Genomic DNA, 24,830 nt, shown 5'->3' on the forward strand with positions numbered 1-24,830 from the left:
TTTCCCTTGAGCATAAGTCATGTTTTTCTAGTTCTTTGTGTGTTGAGTAATTTGGGCTTGCACCACGGACATTGGGTATGCCTGGATTCTGATGTGTTGTCTTAGCAGTCTTCCTGGGGTGGACTCGAACCGCAAACTCTGTCTCACCTGTGGTGAGCCACAACTCAAGTCTCGGGGCACTTGTGTCTTCAGCTGGACTGCTTGTAGTCGGCCTCATATGTGTATGGCCAAGAGGTCACCCAGAAGCTTGGGAAGAGTTTAGATACAAATTAGGGTTTCCCTTTCTCTGATCCTTGCCTGTCTAGGATGTCCTCCTCACTCTCTAGCGAACTTGGTTGGCCCAGGATCTGTTTCTTCAGGTCAGAAAGATGTGGGCTGTCTGTCGGAGTATTTACTGCCTGCTTTTACCCCACTTGTGGCCTCTCTTTAGTGCAAAGTCACCAAAAGGACAACTCAGCCCCTGCTCTCCACTTCCTGCAGGTTTTGACTCCCTTCCGAAGTCTTCTTGCTTTGTTCATTCTCAGAGTGTTGTCTTTTGGATTTTTTCAGTTAATTGTTGTCTGCAGAGGAGACTGTCTGTTATGAACTTACTCCTCTATATTAGAAACAGAACCAGAGCTTGCTTATTTGCTTATTTGTTTGGTATATGCAAGTTTAATATTTTTATTTAGTCAAATGAATTAGTCTTTTCCTTAATGGTTTCCGAAGTTGGTTCTTTGCTTAAAACTATCTTCTCCACCACGTGAGCATTAAAAAAAGTGTTTTTTCAAGTTGGATAGAACTTGGATGTACATCAGACTTACATTTTCTTCTAGTTGAACCTCAGACTGCCAAAGCCAATACTAATGTCATTGCTGGGGGACTGGAGAAGAGCAGAGGGCAGAATCAAGAATGAACAAGACTTCGGCGAATTGGGTATATCTGCTGAGGGAGGGGACCAGTGACTGAGACATAACAACTAGGGTGCCATTGATGAAGAACATTTCAGGACTGGTCATTCTTCAGTCCAGATCTCAACCCAAAGGCTTTGTGGCTGCTAGCCAGACGTGTCACTCTCCCTGCTGCCCCACTCATTTCCAGCCAGCACAGAATGTAACGGTGTGCCCTGACAAGATCCACAAGAGTAAACTGTGTGGGTTTACCTGCTGGCTCACTGGCTCGGACCTAGGTCTTTTCTGCTCCTCAGAAAGGCAGCAGAGCATTGTGGTCAAGGACCCAGGTTTTGGAATTAGGCATGCCTGGTCCATACTGATTCTGTCACTGTTAGCTGCTTAACTTCTCTGAGCCTCAGTTTCCACTTTTATGCAACAGGCATAAAAACTACATGCTATGGTAATTTAAGTGATACAATGCTTGCCAAGGCTTACCACAACAGCTGGCCCAGGATGAACTCACTTGATGAGTATCAGATCCCTGCACAGTCAGATCAGAGATGTGGTTTTTGCCATTCACCTGCTGTGTGGCCTTGGGCAAGCTCTGCAGTCTCTGGTTCTGTCTGCAGGAATTTCCACGTCTGGAATGAAGCCTGGTTTGTGCGGAATGACCTGGGCTCCTCCTACAATGGATGGCAGGTTCTGGACTCCACCCCCCAGGAGCGGAGCCAAGGTAACACCCTACTGGCCCACAGAGGATCCCCTTCTCTGACTTTGGCCCTAAGTCACAGCCTCTCATTTCTTTACAGTAGTGGACAGTGGCACAGGGAAGTCACCCAAGTCCTCCCTATCACTGGAAGGCAAAATGGAATTAAAACAAAATATTTTCAAAGTAGATTTCCCCTCCTGCTATTTAACTGAGTGCCTTCCCTGTGCCCACGCGCTGCTATCACAGCTACAGAGGCCCTGGCACCTGCCAGGCAACAAGGGAAAGAAGCCGTCCCCCTGCCAACAGTGATTTTCCTGCTCCGCCTCTGGCCGTCTGTCCCTCCTAGCACAAGATTATCTGTTACCTTCCTTTTCAGTTGTTTCTTTCAAACTTAAAACATAGTTAATTATAGAAGTAATATGCGCATGTGGTCAAAAAGATTTTCAAGCCCCTCTCAAAGGTCCTAACAATGAAAAATAAGTCCCCCAACCGCCCCCTCTCTACCGGAAGGAACAAATGTGACTAGATGTGTGGGGGTTGTGGCAGGGGGGAGCAGTAACCCTCCAGATTGTTTCTGGGCCACTGTTGTTCAACTCCTCCCTGCAACCCATGAGTGGTCATAAAATCAAGTTCATGGGGTGTGACCGTCATTGTCAGAAATGAAAGAGGATGGCCTGTGAAGGGGTGGGAGGAAGGAAAGGAAGAGAAAATCGCAGGGGGCACTGGACATAGTAAGTATCGTCCTGTGAAACTGTTGTTTCAGGCTCATGTATGTGCCAAGACCTAAGGAGGTCATGATTTAAAAACAAAAAACAGTTGAAGGTGGCTGTTCTAAGCACATCAAAGTTGTATATCTTTTTTTGTTTCTTTGTTTTGTAAACCCAAATGGGATAACACTCTTCTTTCGATTCTGCTGCACCTTGCTTTTTTACCAGGTGGGCATATCATGAACGAAACTATATGTCTATATCTAATTTATATTCATCTATTTATTCTCTATCTACCTGCCTACTTATCCATCTACCTATCTACCTACCAGCCTATCCACCCACCCATCTATCTATTCTCTATCTAGGATATCTATTATCTATCTATCTATCTATCTATCATCAATCAGAGCTATGTATGCTGAGTGCTAGAGAAGGGAGGTGATGGTCTGGGATTGGGAGCTCAGAGGAGCAAGATACCCCTGTCAGCTGAGCATTCAGGGAAGTCTTCCAGGAATGGAGGGGAGAAGATTTGGGAAGAATGATTTACAATTGTAGAAAAGAGGCAACCCTGAGAGCAAGACAGCAAGACGGAGGACAGTGGGTCAAAATGAATTACGCACCCACAGAATGCAGGATTGGTGGAGTCTGACCAGGGTGCCATTGCAGAATAGAATGATGGCCTGGGAGGGTCTGTGCTGAGTGCCAAATGAAGGAGACAGGCTGTCGGGGCTGAAGGAGTTTGGCAGGGTAGAAGCAGGGGAGTTGGGTGGTTCTGGGTGGTCCCCAGAGGAGCAGGCCCTGGGGTGGACTGTTGCAGATGGGCCTAGCTTTGGCTTGCATCCAACCTCTGCATCCTGGCCACTAGGGGTGTTCCAGTGTGGCCCCGCTTCAGTTAGCGGTATCCGAGAGGGTGATGTGCACCTGGACTTCGACATGCCCTTCATCTTTGCGGAGGTTAATGCCGATCGCATCACCTGGATCTACGATGCCAACCGTAACAGTGAGAAGCAGAATTCCTCAGACACTCACACCATTGGCCGGTACATCAGCACGAAGGCGGTAGGCAGCTACTCACGCGTGGACATCACGGAGAAGTACAAGTACCCAGAAGGTAGGAGGGGCACTGGTGGGGCTGTGCCACTCAGGGCTTGGTGACAGGAAGGCAGCTTTTAGGGTGGGGAAGACAAAATGCCACATGCTCCTCCCACTTTCTCAGCCAGTTTGGCCTGAAAGGTAGGACTGCTCCCCGGCACCGAACACCCAGTTCCCCAGACTGTTCCCAGTGGGGACAGAACCATCGTGGGCAGACTGGCGCCAGCAGAAATTTGCCACAGGGCACAGGCAGCTCTCGTTCCAGCCCATCTCCAGCCGTGTCTCTTTGCCAATTGCACAAACAGTGTGACAGCATCGTGGCTGAACAGCACAGGGAGAGCCATGGCCCCCATGGGAGGTCCCCAAGGCTTTAGGAGAGATTGTCCAGTCAGCCCACTCCCCTAGACTCCAAGACACACAGGCAAGAAATAGGATCTGAACAAAGAAAAGGACAAAGACCCCAAGGCCATGGGGCTGTGCTCTGTACATTTCAGAGGTCTCCTAAGAAGTCGGAGGAGGGGGGACTGCATCATGATAATGCCTGAGTCCCTGAAATCTTAGCATCCATAGGCATGCCGTCCCCACAAAGTCCCTGGGAAGACTAGTTGCTAGGAGACCCCCTTTAACTCAAATGACATTTGTTCTCTGTTTTGGAAATTGCTGTCGAAGTCAACAGCCTGTCTCTTTGGGGATTTTCAGCAGGGCCAAAAGGTCTACATTTGAAAGTGATGCTCATTTTTAGAAATAGCCAAGAGTAAATTAATGCTTGCTCTAGCAGGCCACAGCCACTCCTTAATGGAGCCAACATCGTTCTCTCCCTAAAATGCTTTCAAATAGTTGCTTCAATGGATCCTCACAGTTGGCTCTGAGGGTCAAGAAAGGTGCTCTTGTAAAGGTGCCCATGGTACATCCCAAAGTAAACCTTCAAACTCTGCAACTGCTGGCTGTTGTGATGGCTTCAGTTTAGATAAGAGGAAAGCTGAGCCCAGGAGACAGGGTCTGACTTCAAGTTCAAGTGGATGACCCCTCTGGGCATTTTGAGGCACGAGTCTAGGGCAATGAGATTGGTGGCCTCAGTTTGGCCCCATCTGTCTCTGCTGGCTATTCCCTCTGTTGGTGTCAGATGGCTCTTCTCTCAGTTAATAAACACAGACTGACTGAGACCTCCCCAAGTGCCTGCTCTGTTCTCAGCTCTAGGGAGGCAATGAAGATCAACCAGATGGGGCGCCTGCTCTTGCAGAACTCACAGGCCGAGGGAAGGGAGATGTAGGATGAACATTTTCAGCAATATCATGGTGTCGAAACAAGTGTAGAGGCCAGAGAACATATCAGCCAGGGCAGGAAGTGAACCCCAGCCCTATCACTTAGAACTGCTCAGGATTATTAGGGTCCATGATCCTTCCTCTCCTCTCTTGTGGAGTGAGAGTAGTGATGCCTGTCTTCAGTATAAATGAGCTGGTGCCCACAAAGCACCAAGTGGAGTGCCTGGCAGAGTGAGGACTTAATAAATAGTGGTGACTTTTACAACTTAAACATCTGCAGCCTCATTGGAATAATGACTTTTGAAGTGCACTACTCACTCACATGGGTACATAATTCGGTGGGGTGCCTTATCTCACTGTCACGTCTTGTGAGCTCTGGCTGTCCCAGTCAAGCCTCCTAAGCAATGGAATGGGGCCAGGTTGTATCTAGGTTGGGGGAATACCTGCAGGATTCCTGGCAACGCCCCAGCCCCTTTGTGACAGCAGGGTTCATCGTCCTGCCTGCTGTTGCCCAGTTCTCCTTACCTAATGATGCCAGTTTGTCTCTGAGGGCCCCGAGGAGGAAAAGCTCATAAAATGACTTGCTAAGCATTTGTGCAATAGCAATACCAAGGGAGAAAACAGTAGCAGGAAGCTTAGTCTTGAGTAAGCCCAGCAGGTGACCTATATAGGCATCTAGGTTCTGAGTCTCATTGTACAAACATGCCTGCTCCGAGGTCCTGGGCACAGAAGGCCCCGTTCCCTGTGCAGACATCAGCTCTGGGTGTGGACTTACAGCTTGGCTAAGCAGTGGGAAGGCACAGAAGGAACCTAGCCCACCAGGAACTATCAGCTTGGGTAATCTGGCTGCCTGCCTCCTTTTCAGTAGGATGCTCGAGAGGAACCCTGGACTATGGGTCCTGAGGACTGGCCCCCTCTCTGTCTCTAATCCCCAAGTTAGACTATGGCTTGGGCCAGTCGCTTTCCCTCTTAGGGCCTTAATTCTAACATGGTGGGCTTTGATGGGTTGGCCTCTGATGTCTCACCCAGTTGTTACACATAACTTATGGGCAAGAACTCATTAAGTTATAAAGTGCTTATAATAAGTCATCTGGTGTCTTAAAAATTTCACAGGTTTGTTGGGGAAGGTGGGGGCCAAAAATATGGTCTATAGGTATAAACATGGAAATTCTACTTAAAAAAAAGATTTTATTTATTTATTTTTAGAAAGAGGAGAAGGGAGGGAGAGAGGCAGAAAAACATCAATGTGTTGTTGCCTCTCACACACACCCCTAAATGGGGACCTGGCCAGCAACTCAGGCATGTGCCCTGACTGGGAATTAAACTGGCAACCCTTTGGTTCTCAGGCCAGCACTCAATCCACTGAGCCACACCAGCCCAGGCTAAACATGGTAATTCTTTGTGCACCTCTATTCGCGGTCCATGTTCCTGGAAGGTCAACACCTTCTCACTACTAGTGGGTCTATCTCTAGGTCAAGGCAGAGAACCTGAGGTGAACTAAGTGGTCAACACTGGCTGAGACACTCAGAGGTGGTTGCTCAGCTATTAGTGTCCAGCAGCCATGGTCTTTAATGTACAGCGTAGCCATTCTCCGGGGGCCGTCCGCACCATCACACTGAGCAGGACCCACAATCGGACTCAGGGTCAGAAAACCTGTCGTTTGTGTTTTTGAAACCTGAAGTCTCTCAGCAGTTTGAACTAGTTATAACTCGTAACTATGCCAACCACGGGAAGTTCTTGTCAGCTGGCAGGGACAAAAGTGCTACTCTTCACCTCTTAAAGCACCTTTAGAGACAAAGCAGAATAACATGGATTAGTGATTTGAAAAGAAATTTAATGAAGTCCATTCTAAATCACAACTTTTTTAAATTCATGAACTCATTCTAACCTTTTCAGTTCAGCTTTTATTTATGTTTAAATTATCTGTTTGTTCTTTAAGTCTTACAAGAGAATTTCTATCAGAAAAAAGAAAATAGAAAAAGAAAGAAATCTAACTTAATTGACCTAAGCAAAATACCAGGTCATACAGTAATTTTACACAGTCGCTGACAGAGCTTTGCCTACAGCTCCCTGGAAATTCAGGCTGATGGGAAAAGCACCATAGACCAGCTGGTCTGTGAGCCTCATATTAAGGAGGATGAAATGGAGACGAGGAGAGGCCAACCATTTGCTTGGATCGGAATCTTTGCATAGCAACGGAGCCAGCATTAGTCCCAGGCCATCTTTCCAGGCAGGCCCTGTCCTTTGTCCAGGTTGCCACTGCATTCCTGAGATGATTCTGTCTCCCCCTCCCCACAGGTTCCAGCCAGGAAAGAGAAATATTTGACAAGGCACTGGGGAAACTTAAACCCAACAGAACATTTGGCGCAACGTCTGCAACAGAGGCCGAAAGAGAGGAACGGGAGCCCAGCATCTCTGGGAGGTTCAAGGTTGCTGGCATCCTGGCAGTGGGCAAAGAAGTCAACCTGGTCCTGATGCTCAAAAATCTGACAAGTGACATGAAGACGGTGACGGTGAACATGACGGCCTGGACCATCGTGTACAACGGCACACTTGTCCACGAGGTGTGGAAGGACTCCATCACAGTGTCTCTGGACCCTGAAGAAGGTAACTCATCCTATAGGTTGTTGAGACACCGTGCATCCAAGGTCACTGATGTTCTGCTGGGGTTGGAGACTTCCTACTGGGACGGATGCAACTGTCTAAGGAAGGAGCAGCACGTGACCTCTGTGGTTAAGCCTTGGATTTTGAGGTTTTAGAAATTACTGTCACGGTGAACAGTGCAAGTTAGGGTGTTGCCAACCCAAATTCTTTCACGCCCTGGGAGAGGAAGGAGGGAGCCTTGAGCAACTAATGGACATACCACAGTGTCCCTTACAGCAGCAATTTTCACCAGTGCGGCACAACTGGTGTGCTGCAAGAATTTTTAAAATGTGCAATACCTTACTATTTAGTCAAGGACACTGACCGCTTTTTCCTTATTGCCAAATTTTTAAAAATGACAACCACCAACACAACAATAGCTGTCTGATGTGAATGAACCAAAATTATACCTATTTTTTTGGTCAGATTGGCAAAAAAATACTATATATTTTTTGGTGTGCTGCAAAATTTTTTGTAATTAGGTTCTGTGTGCCACGAGATGAAAACAGGCTGCCAATCGCTGCCTGATGGGTATAGGCCACTGCCCACGGCGTGCAGAGTACTTCTTTACGTACTACCTCATGGACCTTCTAAAGATAGATTCCAGCATCCCTGTTTTACGGAGGCCAAATCTGATGCTTGGAGAGATTGTGAGTCGCTTAAGAAATTGTCGTAGCTAGGAAGCGGCAATGCCAGGGTCTTGGGCCTAGGTTTCCTGCTGCTAAATTCAACGCTAACCTCATTTTCTAGGATGTGTAGCTGCCACACACACCTCCTCATGCCACTCGCACCCCACCCCACAACGAATCACTTTTCAGGTTTGACCTGAGAAGGGCTGCGATATACCACGAGGCATATTGCAGTGTCTCCTTGCTCCTGGGTAGCACAGACAGCAAGGGAGCAGATGGAGCAGAGAAAGCCTAGTTCCGTGGAAGGATTAGAATGCAGGTGTGCCCACATTGGCAAAATCCCTCAAGCTGTCACGAAGAGCTGGAACTTCTCAAGCAGATTAACAAGGGTGGGGTGGCGATTTACTCCACAGAAGGAACTAATAAAAACTGATTAATTACACAGCCCATCTTGAAAGAATTCTGTCTGCAGAGAATCCGACACGTGTTACACCTACCAGAGGGCGGCATTCCCCTAGCAACCTGACTTCTCACAGAATTTTAGCAGGAATCTTCCTGTACCAGAAGCAGCTGCCTGGCTGTTGTTTACCTTCAGAGCTCAAGGGAAGAGCTATTTTTGTAGGCCAAAAATCATTCACGTGAGGGAAATGGTTCCCCAAAGTACAAACTTCTGCGAGAGGAAGCGGAGTGAAATGGGAAGGGGGAGGAGGTAGATGAAGGGGTCTTGGAGGCCTGCCGCTGTCAGCTGCTTTCTGGGTGATGCTGTTAGCGCCCCTCCCATCCAGAAGGGAGCCTCAGTGTTGGGTTCTGAGAGGGCTGGACCGGTCGGGGCAAGGGCCTGTCGGCTCCACACGAGGGGCAGACTGGGCAAATTCCCTTAGTGGTAAAGGCAGGGCAGCTTCTTCCTCACAATCTTACCTCAGAGGTTATATGACACGGTGGGTGTCAGGACACCCCCAGGCCCCCAGCAAGACCACCTGAGGGAGAGGTGGGGGTACCCTGGAGTGCAGAGGAGGGAGAGGTACCTGTGCCCTGTGGTGCCAGAGAGAGCCCTGAAGCTTGGGGAGGAGTCAGGCAAATGGAGAAAAGCTGAGGGAAGCATTTCCATCACCTCCTTGGCAGGGAGGTGACAATGGCCTGTTTTGTCGGAACGCAGAGGTTCTTTTATGGGAGAAGTGAGTTAGGCTCAGTGCTGTCGGGCCAGATCGGGGGGCTCTGAACTTCATTCAGTGAGGAGCCGTGGAGGATTTTTGAGGTGACGTGGAAGAGGAGTGGCATGAGGGGGAGCAGGGGAGTTCTTTTAAAGCCTTGTCTGACTGATGTGTGTGGATGACTTGGAAGCAAGAGAGACCAGAGGTGGGGAGGCGGTTCGGATGCTGTTGCAATGGAATCCCACACTCTTATGACCTGGGAGGAGCCGGAGCACCCATTTTGCCAATCCCTGGCTTCCCTCCCCAGGTACTGTTGTGTTGGTGTCCTCATTGTTGTCATCACTAGACAGTGAGTTAACCTTCGTGGTCCTCCCCTGACCCTTAGAAGGAGCTCGCCCTCCGACATTTTCTGGATGTGGAGGAGGCTTCAGCCCCTCCGAGCCCATCTTCCTAAGAATCTGCCCAGCCAGCCAGAGTCCTGGTCTCTCCTTGGTCCCTGCCTGGTCCCTGAAGTCTGCATGGGACAGGGTGGGGTGTTTCCTCCAGGGCCTGGCCCAGGGCAGGCTCTGTCAAGCCTTGGGCTACAGATATTCCTGGCCAGCTCACACTGACTCAGCTTGGCATCAGCTCTGAAGGTTTCCAAAGCCAACCCCACTCCCTCTCACTAGGCTGCCCTGGCTTCTCCTTCCAGAAACACAGCACCCCGTGAAGATCACATACGCTCAGTATGAGAAATACCTGAAGGCAGACAACATGATCCGGACCACGGCCGTGTGCCAGGCCCCCGATGAGGCTGAGGTGGTGGTGGAGAGGGACATCATCCTGGACAACCCCACCCTGACCCTGGAGGTAAAGGGGTGGGGAAAGGGGCCTCCCCAGCCAGCCAACCCCCACGAGCCCAGACCCTTGCAGACCACAAGGAAGGTCCTTCCCTGCTGGGAGGGACAGAGGATAGGGCCCAGCTTGGGTCCAGCCTCTGCCAGATGCATCAAAGAGATCTCGCTCAGACTAACATCCTCGCTCCCTGACTGGTGAGATAAGCGGGCACATTGCCCCGTGGCTTCTTTGGTTCCAGTTCTAGACCCACTGGGGGTACCAGCTGAGGAGCGGCTGGCGGGACTCTTCAGCTCACTCACACACCCACTCAGCTCTGAACATCTGCTGTGTTCTGGGCCAGGCCAGGCTCAGAGATCACAGAGGGGCACAGGGGGGAGGGTCCTGCTTAAAGGGAGCCCACGGCCCAGTGCCCAGACACATTTGTGGAGCAGATCAGAAATGGGCACAACTCCTGTACATCTCTCTACTCTCTAGACCGCAGAGCTACAGAATAGTGGACTCTTAGAAGCCTAATCTCGTGTGCTCACATTCGGCCATCTCACACAGGACTAAATCTAAGCCAGAGGAGAAGGGAAGAGCCAGTTACTACCAGAGCCAGGGCTAGACCTCAGGCCCTAGGAGGCCCAGCCCAGGGCCCTTTTCCAAGCATCCAGGCCCATCTGCAGCCAGCAGCAGCACCTTCACAGCGGTTGACAGTGCGGCTGCCTCTGTCTCTGCCTCTGGCTCTGCTCCCAGGCTCACTCCCACGAGCCCAGGCTGTGGGGGCTTGCAGGGCTGTGGGAGGTGCCTAGGGCCACTCCGTCCCTTCCTCGGAGCCAGGGCCAAAAATACTAGTGCTGACTCCAAGCCTGTCTCTCTTCCTCCAGCCCCTGGGTCCTACTTGCCCTCTAGCCCAGGCTGGAGGCCACCAGAGCCAGACAGCACAAAGCTGAGGGTAGAGGTTGGCAGGCAAGGACAGGCAGAGGAGATGGGTCTTCCAATGAGTCCCATAGAGAGCCTCATGGATCAGGCATCTTCTGTGTCCGCGTCTGCCTCACCTGTCTAGACAGTGCCTTTTTCTCTTCTATCACAATGCCCTCGGTCTCCCGAGCCCCAGATTTCTGATGGAGCTGGATGACTGTGGAGGCCCTGGTCCCACCCCTCCCTAGGCCACGCCCTAGCTGCAGGGGTTCCTAACCTCAGAAAGAGTCAGAGGACCCAAGACTCCCACTCCCATGAGCTAGCCTGCAATCGAGCCCTTTCCTTGTCCTGGCTGATCTGATCTGCACTTCAGAATGAGGGTGTGGTCCCCCACCTCAGGCACTGGGGAACCAGTGACTGGACGGCCAGGTTAGGGGACAGCAGAGCAGGGCAGTCGTTCAGACGTTGGGCCTGCAATCTTTTATCCAGACCCCACGGTTTATCAGCACTGACCCTGAGTAAGTCCCTTAATCTCTGCGTCTCAGTTGCTCCAACTCTGTCACGGGGGGAATGAAATACTTCCCTTGCAGGGTACCCTTTCCTCAGGGAAGACTTTCCTGACATCCCACCCCTCCCTAAATTAGGCCTGTCCCCCATTAAACACCCTCAGAGCCTGTGCCCTCTTACTTCACAGCATTTGTCCTAGGTGCAGTGATCCCTTTATTTGCTCAGTTGCTTGGTGGCAGTCTCCTACTCTTCCGGGCCCACCACTGTCTCCCCTGGTACGATGTCTGAGGGAAGATAATCAGTATTTGTAAGCCAGAAACACCCCTGCCCACTGCAACAGAGACGCTTGGCTCCTGGCTGGCATTCTTCGCCACCCACACAGTTTGCATTGTCAGTCCATACCTGTCCCCTGCGTGTTAAGGCCTCTCCTGCTTCCCAGCATCCCTATAGATGTGATGGACAGAGGAATGCTGATTCCTACTCCTGAGGCTGGGAAAGGAGTCTGGGTAGCAGCCAGTTTAGTTATGGAAACACTCTGCGTTAAAACAATCAGTGTTTAAATGAAGTTAGGTTTCTCCCCAATATATTCCCTTATTCAATACCCTCAGCCTTTCTTATAGCATTATCTTTTATTCAACACTTTTGCGCTCCATCTTTGGGATTTCCATAGCAAGTCTGCTTTGTCTTTAAAGAGACAATAAAATCTTTAGAAAGGAAATCAGAATACACACAGGCTGGAAATGTGCTACCAAGAACTTTCTTGCTGAATCGTGTTAAAAGGCATCTGCTCTTTCTTCTTTGGGGTGTCTTTGTGTGAATTTCCTCCCAATACATTCTTTCCTCTGCTTTGGCCTTCATAGAATCCACACCGTGTTGTCTCAGTTGAATGAATCAACGCATAGTGCATGCAGAGCAAGGTGCAGAGTTTTAACCTCATGAGAGTGACCTGTATGAAAAGATACTAATTTGGGTAAAACTCCATCGTCTTACCTGCTGCTATTGGCAGTTAGCACTGAGGACCCCACACTATAGAATCAGACCCTGAAATCTGAATATTGTTCCAACATTGACCCACAAACCGCTGACAATCAGACACGGGTTTCTGGTGTGTCTCCTTGGGTGCGTGTATGGATTTGGTTCAATAGGACAGAGTGCTAAACAGCAATAGAGAAGCAAAACAAACACATGGAGATCCCAAGTTGAATGTCAATGCAAAAAGCGTGGCACCGTTTATGTAGCCTTGTCATAGCCCAACGGCATAGAGTATGCTTCACCCCTCATAGAGTGTCATACTCGTAAAGGAGTTCCATGGGAGAAATTGTGGTATAGATTGTGGTCTCCAAAATGTTTCCATTATGTGCAAAATATTGGTAGGCATGGCAGGGCCTAGTGAGCGAAGGCTCTGGTGCCAGGGAGGCCCTGGCTATTCAATCTGCCCGGACTGGAGCTTCATTACCATACAATGGTTGCTATAAGGATTAGTGGCAAGAAAAAGAAAAACCAAACACAAAAGCAGGCCCCTGTTGTGATCCTCAAGAAGAAAAGAAGAAATCCACCAGCCATACAATTTCATTTTCTATTTCCAAAATGCTCTCTTCCCACCCATGGTCTCATCGGCTCCCTCCTAGCCCGGGGAGGAAGGCAGGAAGGAATGACTAGTCTACTTATCCGATGAGGATGTTGAAACCCAGTTGTGTCTGCTTCTTGGCAGAACCACAAGCTTTCATCTTTGGGGGTGAACACGTCATCCCGGTTGCTTTCCAGACTGGAAACCTAGGTTTCTCTGGTCCCTGACCAAAAACAGTGCAATGTTGGAGCCCTGTCTAGACCACAGCGTGATGTGTAGGGAAATTCTGGGCTCCAGAAGCTTACAAGGACATCACTAGACTGGGTATCATCAGAGGAAAATGGCCTGGATTGAGGTCGGGGCCCAACACGGTGTGCTGTGTAGAGGAGTGGACCCGAGAAGGCTGAAGGCTCCCAGGGAGAGGGCTTCCAGGCTGGAAGGGAAACAGAACCAGTGCGTGGAGATTCAAGAAAAGTATTGTTATTAAGTTCAGAATGAAAGCTTTCCCAACCCTCAGAGCAGCCCGCAGTGGAACCAGGCTGTCCTGGGAAGAAGTGCCTGCCCTTCCCAGGATGAACTGGAAAGGGGACCTTTGAACTTGGCAGAGAAGTTAAAGCCCTCTCTGCCTAAGTCAGGGTGTCCTGTCTGTAGCATGGGGATCATAGCAATGTCCTAGGAACCCCCTGCATGGATATGTCGCTGGCACTTTGGAGGACTAAACAGACAGTCCTCCCTACCTTCGTCCCCAGTGACATCTTCCCCATCACCAAGTTGCCCACTCAGCTCTCACTGAGTGGTAGGTAAGATGAGCAGCCAAGCCCTGACTGCACCCACCTCTCTCCCCATAGTTGCTGGACCAGGCCCATGTACGGAAGCCTGTGAACGTGCAGATGCTCTTCTCCAACCCACTGGATGAGCCGGTGAAGAACTGCGTGCTGATGGTGGAGGGGAGCGGCCTGCTGCTGGGCAACCTCAAGATCGAGTGAGTTCCAAGCCTGAGGGGCCCATGTGGGGTGGCAGGAGGGGGATAGGGAGACCTCCAGGAGCAGGGCAGACAGAGCTTCTCTAGTGTTAAAACTGGAGATTCTGCCCATAGGCAAACACATTTGCATTTGATTTGAACTCCTGGGAAGTGTGAGTCACCAGAGCTTGGAGCTGGTCCTCAAGGTTTAGCATATTTGGGAGATCAGGAGTCCCCCACACCCTTGCTGATGGGTCACAGGGCTGGAGGGGCCTGGGGACCCAAAGGCAGCATCTGGAGGGAGCTAAAGAAGCAGTGACCTTGTCCAAAGCAGGACTTGAGGCCACAGACACCTGTCCAGCCTGAGGTCTGTGAATCTCACCATCAACACCGATTTTTGCCATTCCCCACCAGTGTGCCAACCCTGCGCCCCAAGGAGAGGTCCCGGGTACGATTTGAGATCCTGCCCACCCGAAGTGGCACCAAGCAGCTGCTCGCTGACTTCTCCTGCAACAAGTTCCCTGCGATCAAGGCCATGCTGTCCATCGATGTGGCAGAGTGAAGGGCCCGGGTGGCCCCATAAAAACTTGGGTACCACGAAGCAAGCAGGGCTCACCTGTCCAGCCTGGGAAACCCACTCCATCCCCCAAAGCTGCCTGGACGGGGAGGCCCAGCCTCCAGCACACCCTGTCCCTCACTCCCACGCTGGGCTGGCTCCACTCTGGCCTGAGACTTGATTACTTTTGCATGTTCCCTGGCTGTGTCTCCCTGTGGCTGCCTGCTTCGTGAACCCCATGGCCCTGCCCAGCCCTTGCATCCATCAGTGCGGTGGGATGAGTGGCACCTGACCCAGCGACTCTCTGAGTGGGCACGGGGAAGAAGACGGTCTGGACTGTTTGCTGATCCCTAGCCTGCAGTTGGGACATTCTTGCTCCTCCCTCAGGCCACAGTAGAGGGAGGATTAGCCATCTGTCATGGCACTCTCATCCTTGCATTCAAAATAAAGTTAAAAAGAGCATGATCACACAGCACTGGCGCTACGAGACTGCTGCTTCGCCGAAGGTGGTGGAGGAGAGAGGGGCTGGGACCGGGTCCCCAGGAAGACTTGCTCTCCATGTCCCAGTGTTCAAAGGGAGTGGGCTTGTTCTGTGCGGCTCCAGATGCAAAACTGGGGAGATGGTTGAAGTCAGTTTAGGAAAGCATTCTAAAATGATGTCCATTAAGCCATTATTCGGCCGCCTTGGGAGGGAGCACCTTGTCACGCAGGCTTCCAGAGCTCTCTGTGTGGCTGAGCACCTTCTTTCAGGGCCCTTTACAGGGGTCACAGTGAGAAGGGACTTAAGAGTCTTCACGGGAACTCTTCAGCAGGCCAGGTGCCTGTAGTGGCCTGGCCTCTGCTCATGCGGGCTCTTTCCTCCTCACACCACACTCTGCCTCCTGCAGCCGGGACAGAGTGTGCCGCTCTCGGTGGCCTCAGCAGGGCTAACTCAACCGGAACCTTCTCTGCCTTCACACATGCTCTGATGGTTCCTCCACCTTTGCCCCTTGAGGTAATCCCAAGCAGATCCCATAGCTTTTCTGTCGCTTGTGCTGACGAATCCCATTTTGGCAATCGTACCTCACTTCCTGAATGTGAGGGACCACCTCACGTCCCCCTCAAAGCTTCTGCCCCATGCTCTGTTGGGGCCTGGCTCAGGCGGGCAGAGGAGGCAATGTCCGGTCCTCAGCTTCCTTCCCCTCTTCCCACGTGCTGGCTGATCCTTCAGAGTAGGAGCAGGGAAAGGGGGAATTAGAGAGAATGACAAAGGTCTGTATCTCATGCAGCATGGCCACCGATGCCCTCTGTGTGGCCGCTGTGTAAATGCAGGCTCTCTGCACCCCATGTTCCCTCATGTGGGCAACACCCCTCGGCGTCAGCCCCCAGAGGTTCACCCCATTACCTCTCACTGCACTGGAAGTTGTGGTGCCTTCACGATGCTTAAGCCCAGTTCCCTTTCATGGGATGCACTGGCCTTGGGAAGCTCATACCTCCTTGCCTCCCCAAACAATGGGTGAGCAGGCTGCCCCAGCGGCCCCTTCTCCTCCTCCTCTTCCTCCTGTGTCTCAAGCTGCTCTGGCCCCAGCTTCCCACCTCCAGGATGCCCTGGGGGAACAGCCAGCCCAAGAAGCTGAGTCTGTCCTTGCTCCCGGTGTCAAGGATCTCCCACCAGCTCTGATGTGTGGACGCAGCTGAGCCTCGCAGTCTCTGCGGCACAGTAAGCCTGCACGCGTTCTTGGGGCCCTGCCCCTGGACTTGGCCTGGAGACAGGGTGTTCCGTGCTTCCTCAGACCCTCTGTGCCAGTCCCAGCGAGGAGAGTTAGGGTGAAAGAGACAGACTTCTGCTCTGGTTTCTGACAGAAAGAGAGAAATCCAGAGGTTTCATTGCCTGCCATCCATGAGAGGCCTCGCCCGAGACCCTAATTCTCTCAAGCATCAGCCTTGTCAGCAGACATTTCCTGTGTGCTTACTCGGTGCCAGGCTCTGGGCTGAGCATGGGGTCCAAAGAGATTAAAAATCAACAACAGCAGGATTTGCAACTCCGAGGGCGACTCGAAGGTGTGACATTCAAAATCCATGTGGAGTTTTTAGTCAACCCCGGGCACACGCGTCTCTATCCAACGACACTCCTCCACTCCACTTGGGTTCTGAGAAACTTGAGCAATAAAACAAAGAAAACAGCAGACAGAGGCCGCAACACTACACTTACTCCTAGTAGAACGGAAGTGGGGGGCTGCCGCAGAGTGAGAGACGCAAGGGGCCCTGCGGGCGAGCCCCAGTGTAGGTAGCTTTGGTTAGAGTACACGCTCAGATGCCCCCACAGGGAACCCCAGCATGCCAGGGTCCCAAACGAGGCCGTTTTCCACTCTTTCTTGTGTAAGAGCCGCAGGAGGCAGTTCGGGAACCCAGGCGCCTTTGTCTCAAGAGTCTGCCGTCTTCCACTGGTAATTCCGCCTGGTGGGTCCAGGCAGCTATTCCAGCTCAGGCAAAATGCCCACAGTCCGTCCAACAAGAAGGAAATGGATGGGCACCTTTTTCCCACTAAAGGAACAGTCTGACAGCTGAAAGTTAAAATGACGCATTTCACTTCTGCTCACATCCTATTGGCATCTCTTAGGCCACATGTGCCAGGGAAGTTGGGAAAGGCGGTCATTAGCCTGGCGAACATTTACCCAGCTAATAGTCAGGGTTTCTATTACTATAGAAAGAAGGGGACTAGGTGTTAGGGGAGCCAGCAGTCTCCATTACCCTGACCCACCAAGACATGAGCCATGCAGGCGTAAGGTGACAACTATCCTCCATGGTGGCAGAAAACCCAGAGGAGCATGGAAGACCCTTGAGCCAGGAGTAGCAAAGGTGAAGATGAGTCTCACACACACACATACACACTCTTTCCTCTCCTCCCTGACCAGAGAATACATAGTTTAAATCATGCTGGTTGGGGAGATAGAGGACAGAGACCCAATTAACGCCAGTTGTGCTGGCTAACCCCAAGGACGGAGAAGTCAGGGGAACAAATAACAAAAACTCCATGAGAGCCAGACAAAGCCAAGATATAAGTTAAAACAGGAAAGCAGACCAAAGAATAATCCCAACCCTCCACCTGTATGTTCATTTTGATGCATCAGCAATATTTAAATACACCTGGAAAGCTAATGAATATTCTGCTGAGCCCTCCCCTAAGACTCTCACCTGCAGGAGAGAGAATAAAACCCTCAGGACAAAGGCCTGGGCAGCTCGTTCTAGAGCACGCTCTGGCCCCTCCCCAGGCAGGACCTTTTTACTTTCTCCTAGACTCTAAGGGTCCCCACAAGGCTTGCAGCCAGGGGAGCGGTGGGCACTGGGCAATGGCAACCCATCCTGGGCTTACCCCCGATCCTGTCTCCAAGACCATCTTTTCTCTCACTCTCCAGTGAGCTCACAGCAGCCCCCCACCTTGGCTCTCTCCTTTCCTATCACATTTCTAAGGAGCCAAGGCAGAGCACCGCCTGGGCCCTCTCCTGTTGCTTCTTCTACCCTAAGTCCTTCCTTCGTTTCACTGTCTCCAGCTGTAATAACTGCACCCTCAAAATCACCTGTGGAACCTTGCTGACACAAAGTCAAGAACCCACACACTGCTACAGGCTGGCCTGAGGCAAACCCACTCTGAGCTGGTCGCTGTCTGGTAACAAGCATGCTATAGGCAACACACTATAAGGGTCCCAGAGATGCTCCCCTACCCCCATCAGAGGATTATGGTCCATTGGAGGTCTCCAAGGATACACCCACCACTCACTAGGCCAACAGGAATGTGTTGGTGACAGATGCACTGACATCATTAACTCAGTGGTGGCTTTCTCTACATTTAAAGCAAAAGTAATAGCAATGTATTACGGGGCTTATAACATAGAAGTAATGTCATAAGTGTAAGTAATGTTATAAGTATAATGTATGAAAATAATAGCACAATGGCTGGAAGGGGAAATTGAACTATGCTGATATAAATCACTTACACTGTACACGACGTGATCAAACACCCTTTGAAGACAGATCGCTAAGTTAAAGACGTGCGCTATCAACCTAAAGCAGCCATTAAAAAACCAAAACAACAAAACCCCAAATATTTATGATTAATAAGCACCGAAGTGGATACAATGTGAGGAAAGAGTGAAGATGCTACAAATATAAAATGGAGTCATTTTAACCCACCTGCTAAATTATTAACATTGTGAAGTTTGAGACGTGTGGAAACAATTCTTTTTCTTGTCTTGATTAGCCTGGGACTCAAACGTGTGAACTGTCTGGGCCTGCGTCATCGGGAGATACGACAGTTTGTTGGGCATCAGTGCCTGGGGAGATATCAAAGCTGGAGATCACCCTTGGCTACTCTGTAAAGGACATAGGTCCACTTGGCACTCAGCTTCCGATCACCCGGCATCAGTCACCCAGCCTGCCTGGCATCTCACTGACAGCTGTCTTGTTCCAACCCAAGGGCTAGGGATGCAGGACTGCTAAGACTTCATTATAAGGACTCTTAGATTTTCTTTCTTCTCCAGAACTCTCTGGGCGTTGTCTAGTTGTGTTTCCAGTTTGCCGTCTCTAAGACTCTTGAATAAATCTTTGTCATTCATTTCTAACCAAAGTCTCCTGACTCTTTTTGAGTACATTTAACAAATAGTAAAGAATACTCAAATTCATTTAAAAAAGAAGGCAGAAAAAAAGGAAGGGGGGAAAGACTGACAGATGAGACAGATCAAAAAAATAAGTAACAAGATGATAAATTAAAACCCCAGCATGTTAATAATTATTTAATTATTATAATCAATAATGAAATGTAAATGGTCTAAACACCTCAATTAAAAGGCAAATATTGTCAGATTGGATTTCAAAAAGTGAAAAACCAAATATATTCTGCTATAAAATGCAACTTTAAGTATAAAGTAAAAAATAGGTTACATGTGAAAGGATGGGAAATGATATACCATGCAAATAGCAATAAAAGAAAACCAGAGTAGCTACACAAACATCGAACAAAGTAGAGGAAAACTGTCACAGAAAATAACATCTAGAAAAACGTATCTTATAATAATAAATGGTCAATCCATCAAGAAGAACAATTGTAAACAGTCTTAATGTTCTTTGACCACAAAGAAAGTAAATGAAAAGTCAGTAACGTACATCTGTCTGAAAATTCTCAAATATTTAGAAACCTAAGAAAAACCTTCTGAACAACCCATGAGTCAGAGAAGTTAAAAAGTGAATTATAAAATATTTTAAACTGGAAACACAACATGCAAAGACGTGTAGAATGCGGCTAAAGAGATGTTCAGAGGGAAATGTACAGCATCTAAATGCCTGCGTTACGAACAGAGAAAAACATCAATGAATTCAGACTCCACCTTAAAAAACTAAAAAAGCAGGAGGAAATTAAACCCAAAATTAGCAGAAGAAAAGAATGACACAGGGTATAAATCAATAGAACAGACAACAAGAAAACAGAAACAGTACAGCCATGGAACCAAAGGCGGGTTCTTCCAGAAGGAAACACTGACATACCTCCAGCCGGACTGATCAAGAAAAAAGCAGAGAAGACACGCATCACTAATTTCAAGAACAAGGGGCCGTACAGCAGCTATCTGAAGGACAATAAAGGAATGTCATGAACAGCTTTGTGCCAATAAACAGCTTAGATGAAATGGACAAATTCCTTGAATGACACACACTATCAAAATTTCATTCAAGAAAAATAGATACTCAGAATATCCCCATATCTATTAAGGAAACTAAATTTGAAGTAAAGACCAACATAAAACTGTCCAGCTGAGCCCAATCCAAGCCGCCAAGCCACAGAACTAGTTGTTTTGTTACTGCATTTTTGCACGATTTCTTATGCAGCGAGGAATATCAGTAACTATTTTTATTCTTTGTGTCCATGGAAACATTCAATTACTCTTTAGCATCCAGCTCAAATATTCTCTCTTCTAAATAACTCTCCCCACATTCTCCCACCATGCTGCATGCCAAGCACAGTTGGTCCTTTCTCTCTCTGTGCTTCCCTTCACGATGCACACGTCTTTTGAGACAACTTTGGCTTTTAAAACCAGCCGGGCCTGCCTCCCCCCTCCCTGCTCTTAGACTACGTGCTTGTCATAGGCAAAAACCACGTTTCCTTTAGCCCTTCACCCTCTACGCTTAGCACAGTGTCTGGTGTAGATTAAGCATTCATAAATATCCATGAAGGTTAAAGAAATGAATGGGATTGTAGATGAGAAATGAAGTGACGAATTGGAAGGACTGAAAAAATGTAATATCTAACATTCATTGAGAGTCTATAATCTGTTAGTCACTGTTCTAAGTATTTTTTAAAATTTACCGAGTGCCTACTATGTGCCAGATACTGCACTCAATTTTTCACATTCATCGTTTTTACTGAATTCTGTAACATTCCTGAGTAGCAATCAATGTTATTCATATTTTTGTCCTACTTTTTCTTTAAATAGACTTCTTTTTTAGCGTATTTTTAGGTTCACAGCAGAATAGAGCAGATGGTGCATAGATTCCTCATACACTGCTTGCCCCCACACGTGCACAGCCCTGCCCCCCATTATGGACACCCCTTGTTAGAACAGCATACTTGACTCCTTTGGTCAACCTGTGCTGACACATCATTATCCCTGAAATCCATTGTTAACTTAGGCTTCACTCTTGGAGCTGTACATGCTATGGGTTTGGACAGTTTTATGATGACATGTACCCACCATGACAGCATCATACAGACTAGTTTCGCTGCCCTAAGGGTCCTCTGTGCTCTGCCTATTGATCACCCCCCTCTCCTCTAGCCCCCCGAAACTACTGATCCTATTGTCTGCATGGTTTTGCCTTTTTCAGAATGTCATATGGTTGGAACCGTACAGTACACAGTCTTTTCAGCCTGGCTTCTTTCACTTAGTAATATACATTTAAGTTTTTTCTATCTGCCCTGGCTGGTGTGGCTCAGTGGGTTGAGCGCCAGCCTGAGAACCATAAAGGTTGCTGGTTCGATTCCTAGTCTGGGCACATGCCTGGGTTGTGGCAGGTCCCCAGTTGGGGGCGTGTGAGAGGCAACCCTCTCTTTTTCCCTCCCTTCCCCTCTCTCCAAAAATAAAATCTTTTTTTAAAGTTTTCTCTGTCTCTTTTCACAGTTTGATGACTCACTTCTTTTTAGCACTGAATCATATTCATTTGTCTAAATGTGCCACAATTTGTTTATACATCCACCCACTGGAGGACATCTTGGATGCTTCCAATTTGGGGCCATTATGAGTAGGTTGCTATAAATATCCCTGTACATATTTTTTCTGTGGACATAAGTTTTCATCTCTTTTGGGTAAATGCCAAGGAGTGTGACTGCTGGATTGTGTGGTAAGAGAAGGTTTCATTTTGTAAGAAACCACTGAACTATCTTCCTGTGTAGCTGTACCTTTTGCGTCCCCACCAGCCATGAGGGAGAGCCCCCCGTTGCTGCGAGTCCTCCCCAGCACTGGTGGCGTCCGTGTTCTGGACTGCGGCCGTTCTCCTCGATGTGTAATGGGACCTCGCTGTTGTTTTAATTTTCCTTTCTCTGATGACATACGATGCAGAGCATCTTTTCATATGCTTACTTACTATCTAATATATATATATGTATGTGTATGTATGTGTATGTATGTGTGTGTATGTGTGTGTGTGTATATATATGTATGTATATATATGTATGTATTTCTCTGCTTTGGTCTGTTTTTCAATCAGGTTGTGCTCTTCTCGCTGAGCTTTAAGAGTTCTTTGTATATTTTGGATAACGGGTCTTTATCAGGTATGTCACTTGCAAATATTTTCCACTAGTCTGTGACTTAGCTGTCCATTCTCTTGGAAGTGTCTTTTGTAGATGAGGAATTTTTAACCTTGATGAAGTCCAGTTTATTCATTCTTTCACAGATTATGCTTTCGGTGCTGCATCTAAAAAAAGTCCTTGCCAAGCCCAAGGTCATCTAGGTTTTCTTTTATGTTATCTTCCAGAAGTTTTATAGTTTTGCTTTTACATTAGGTCTGTGATTCATTTTGCATTAATTTTTGTGACAGTGTAAGGTCTGTGTCTAGATTCATTTTTTGCGTATAAATGTCCAGTTGTTCCAGCACATTTGTTGAAAATACTCTTTGTTCCCTGTATCGCTTTTACTCCTTCGTCAGAGATCAGTTGGCGATACTTACGTGGGTCTATTTCTGGGCCCTCCGTTCCATCCCACTGATCTATTAGTCTACTTTCTGATGCTGTGTGGTCGGGGTCGTGTAGAGTCAGTCCTCTGATGTTGCTCTTCTCCTCCAACGTCATGTTGGTTATTCCGGGTCTTCGGCTTCTCCGCATACGCTTTGGAACCAGTGTGTTGGTGTCCACAGAGTAACTCCATGGGGTTTTGACTGGGATTGCATTGACTGTAGATGGAGTTGGGAAGAATCGACGTCTTGACAATATCGAGTTTTCCTCTCCAGGAACATGGAGCGTCTGTCCTATATTTAGTGCTTTTTTTTTTTTCCATGAGAGTTTGCAGTGTTCCTTGTGTACAACTTATACATATTTCCTTAGAATTATACCTATTTCATTCTTATGGGTGCTAAAGTAAACAGTTACATCTTTTGTTTCAAAGTCTACTTGTTCATTGTTGGTATATTGGAAAATGATGGCCTTTGTCTATTAACCTTGAATCCTGAAACAGGATTCATCCTTGAGCCTTGCTATAACAGCTTATTAGCTGTGTTTTCCCCTCTCTACATGGAAGGCTAGTGAGGGCTAAAGTTGGCTATTTTCCTCCCCACCGTCAGCTAGGCTCTGACAAAAGCCCAGCGGGTTTGGCTCTAGTGAAATAGTTCTTCTGAAGGCAGGCCTTGGTAAGAGAAACAGGATGCTCTGGAGTATTTTTAAATAGCTGCTTATGCCTTGACCAGTGTGGCTCAGTTGGCTGAGCTTCATCCTGCACACTGAAGGGTCACCGGTTCGATTCCTGGTCAGGGCACATGCCTGGGTTGCAAGTTCCATCTCCAGCTGGGTGCGTACAGAAGGCAACTGATCAATGTTTCTCTCCCTTTCTCCCTCCTTTCACTTCTTTCTAAAAGTAAAAAATAAAATCTTTAAATACCTGCTTACCCTTTACCTGCCTGAAGCAAGAGGGGATTTTTCTCTGATCTTCACTGTGAGAACCAGATAGGGTTCCTGGATGTAAAACTCTCTAAATATGGGAGCTCCTCTATGGCTGGGTCCCCACGGAGTTTCGAACTCTCAGATTTGCCCACACTGAGCCTCCAGCAACTTGTCTATAACAGTTCAGGTCTCCCTGCCCCACCACTGGTCCCCATGGCTATTGCAGCTCATGGGTCTCTGCTCCCCGAAGTAGAGATTCTCTGTATTCACTTGTCAGTCTCTCCGATTTGGGGGGCAGCCCCCAACTCTATGTCCTCACTTCTCCTACAGTTCTAGGAAGTTGTTGATTTCTAAACTCATTCAGCATTTTACTGGCTGTTAGGAGAGAGTGGCAACTTCCAAGCTTCTTAGATCCTGGAAACCAGAAGTCTATTCTACACATTTTATAAGTGTTTATTTATCCTTTCCACAATCCTTGGAGGAAAGGATGAAAATTATCTTTATTTTTCAGACGTGGGAACTGAGGCTTAAGAGAATTAATTAGGTCACAGGAGAGCTAGCAAATGGCAGCATCGGTACCCAGGCAGACTGACTCCAGGGCCTAACCTCTGTGTCATGCAGTACTACCCACACAAATTCTAAAAAGGTACCCAGGGATAAGTGCCATCACAGGTTTGCAAAGAGACAGGAAAGCAAATGATGCAGAAACTCAAGGAATTCTGTCTCTGCTCCGGCGCCCAGCCCTCCAGAGGCATTCATGCACACCGCCCAGCCTGCTTTCCTGCAATAATTAGTGATTGGCTCTCTCGGTTCTGCACTGAGGAAGTGCCATCGGCAGGGAAACTAGGAGTCCTTCTTCCCAGAAGCAGCTGCTTCACGCACCCTGCTTCTGGCTCTAGGCCACCCCTTCTCCCAATCTTGATCACATCTCCCTAGGCGCCAGCCTCCAACAGCTGCACCCCACCAGCCTGTCCTGGAGGTTGCTCAGTAGTAGGGGCTCCTCCTGCCATTATGTCACTTCTCCTTTGAGCCACCTTTGAAGGCAGACACTACTTACCCACCCAGTACCAATGCGGAAATGGAGGCTTAGGGCGGGTTCCCTCCATTTTTTACTTTCATACCAGCTCAAACATACCTTTATAATAATCTCCAGCACTTTCTGCAATCACTTGTTTATCTGTCTGTGAATGCCAATCTACAGGTGGAAACAGGCAAATGTGCATAAAAATGATGTATTGATATCACATTAGAATATAGAATATTTTCAGGGGCATTACATGAGAAGTTCAATGTGTTTGAATTCTTGCACAGCCTAACTTGTG

At 48.6% G+C, this 24,830-nt stretch overlaps 1 protein-coding gene across 1 annotated transcript in view; it reads left to right on the forward strand.

Annotated features, from left to right (window-relative positions):
* The window catches only part of TGM3 (transglutaminase 3), a 40,855-nt gene extending 25,990 nt beyond the window's left edge, over window positions 1-14,865 (forward strand). Inside the window, exons 8-13 of the mRNA XM_045195038.3 lie at window positions 1,502-1,605; window positions 3,157-3,402; window positions 6,944-7,252; window positions 9,760-9,917; window positions 13,728-13,861; window positions 14,255-14,865. Coding sequence (XP_045050973.1) covers window positions 1,502-1,605; window positions 3,157-3,402; window positions 6,944-7,252; window positions 9,760-9,917; window positions 13,728-13,861; window positions 14,255-14,402 — 1,099 coding nt within the window. The 3' untranslated portion in view covers window positions 14,403-14,865. The remainder of the gene's footprint in view (window positions 1-1,501; window positions 1,606-3,156; window positions 3,403-6,943; window positions 7,253-9,759; window positions 9,918-13,727; window positions 13,862-14,254) is intronic.
* Window positions 14,866-24,830: the final 9,965 nt, after the last annotated feature.

This window comes from Desmodus rotundus, chromosome 6 (assembly GCF_022682495.2).
Source record: "Desmodus rotundus isolate HL8 chromosome 6, HLdesRot8A.1, whole genome shotgun sequence".
NCBI lineage: Eukaryota > Metazoa > Chordata > Mammalia > Chiroptera > Phyllostomidae > Desmodus > Desmodus rotundus.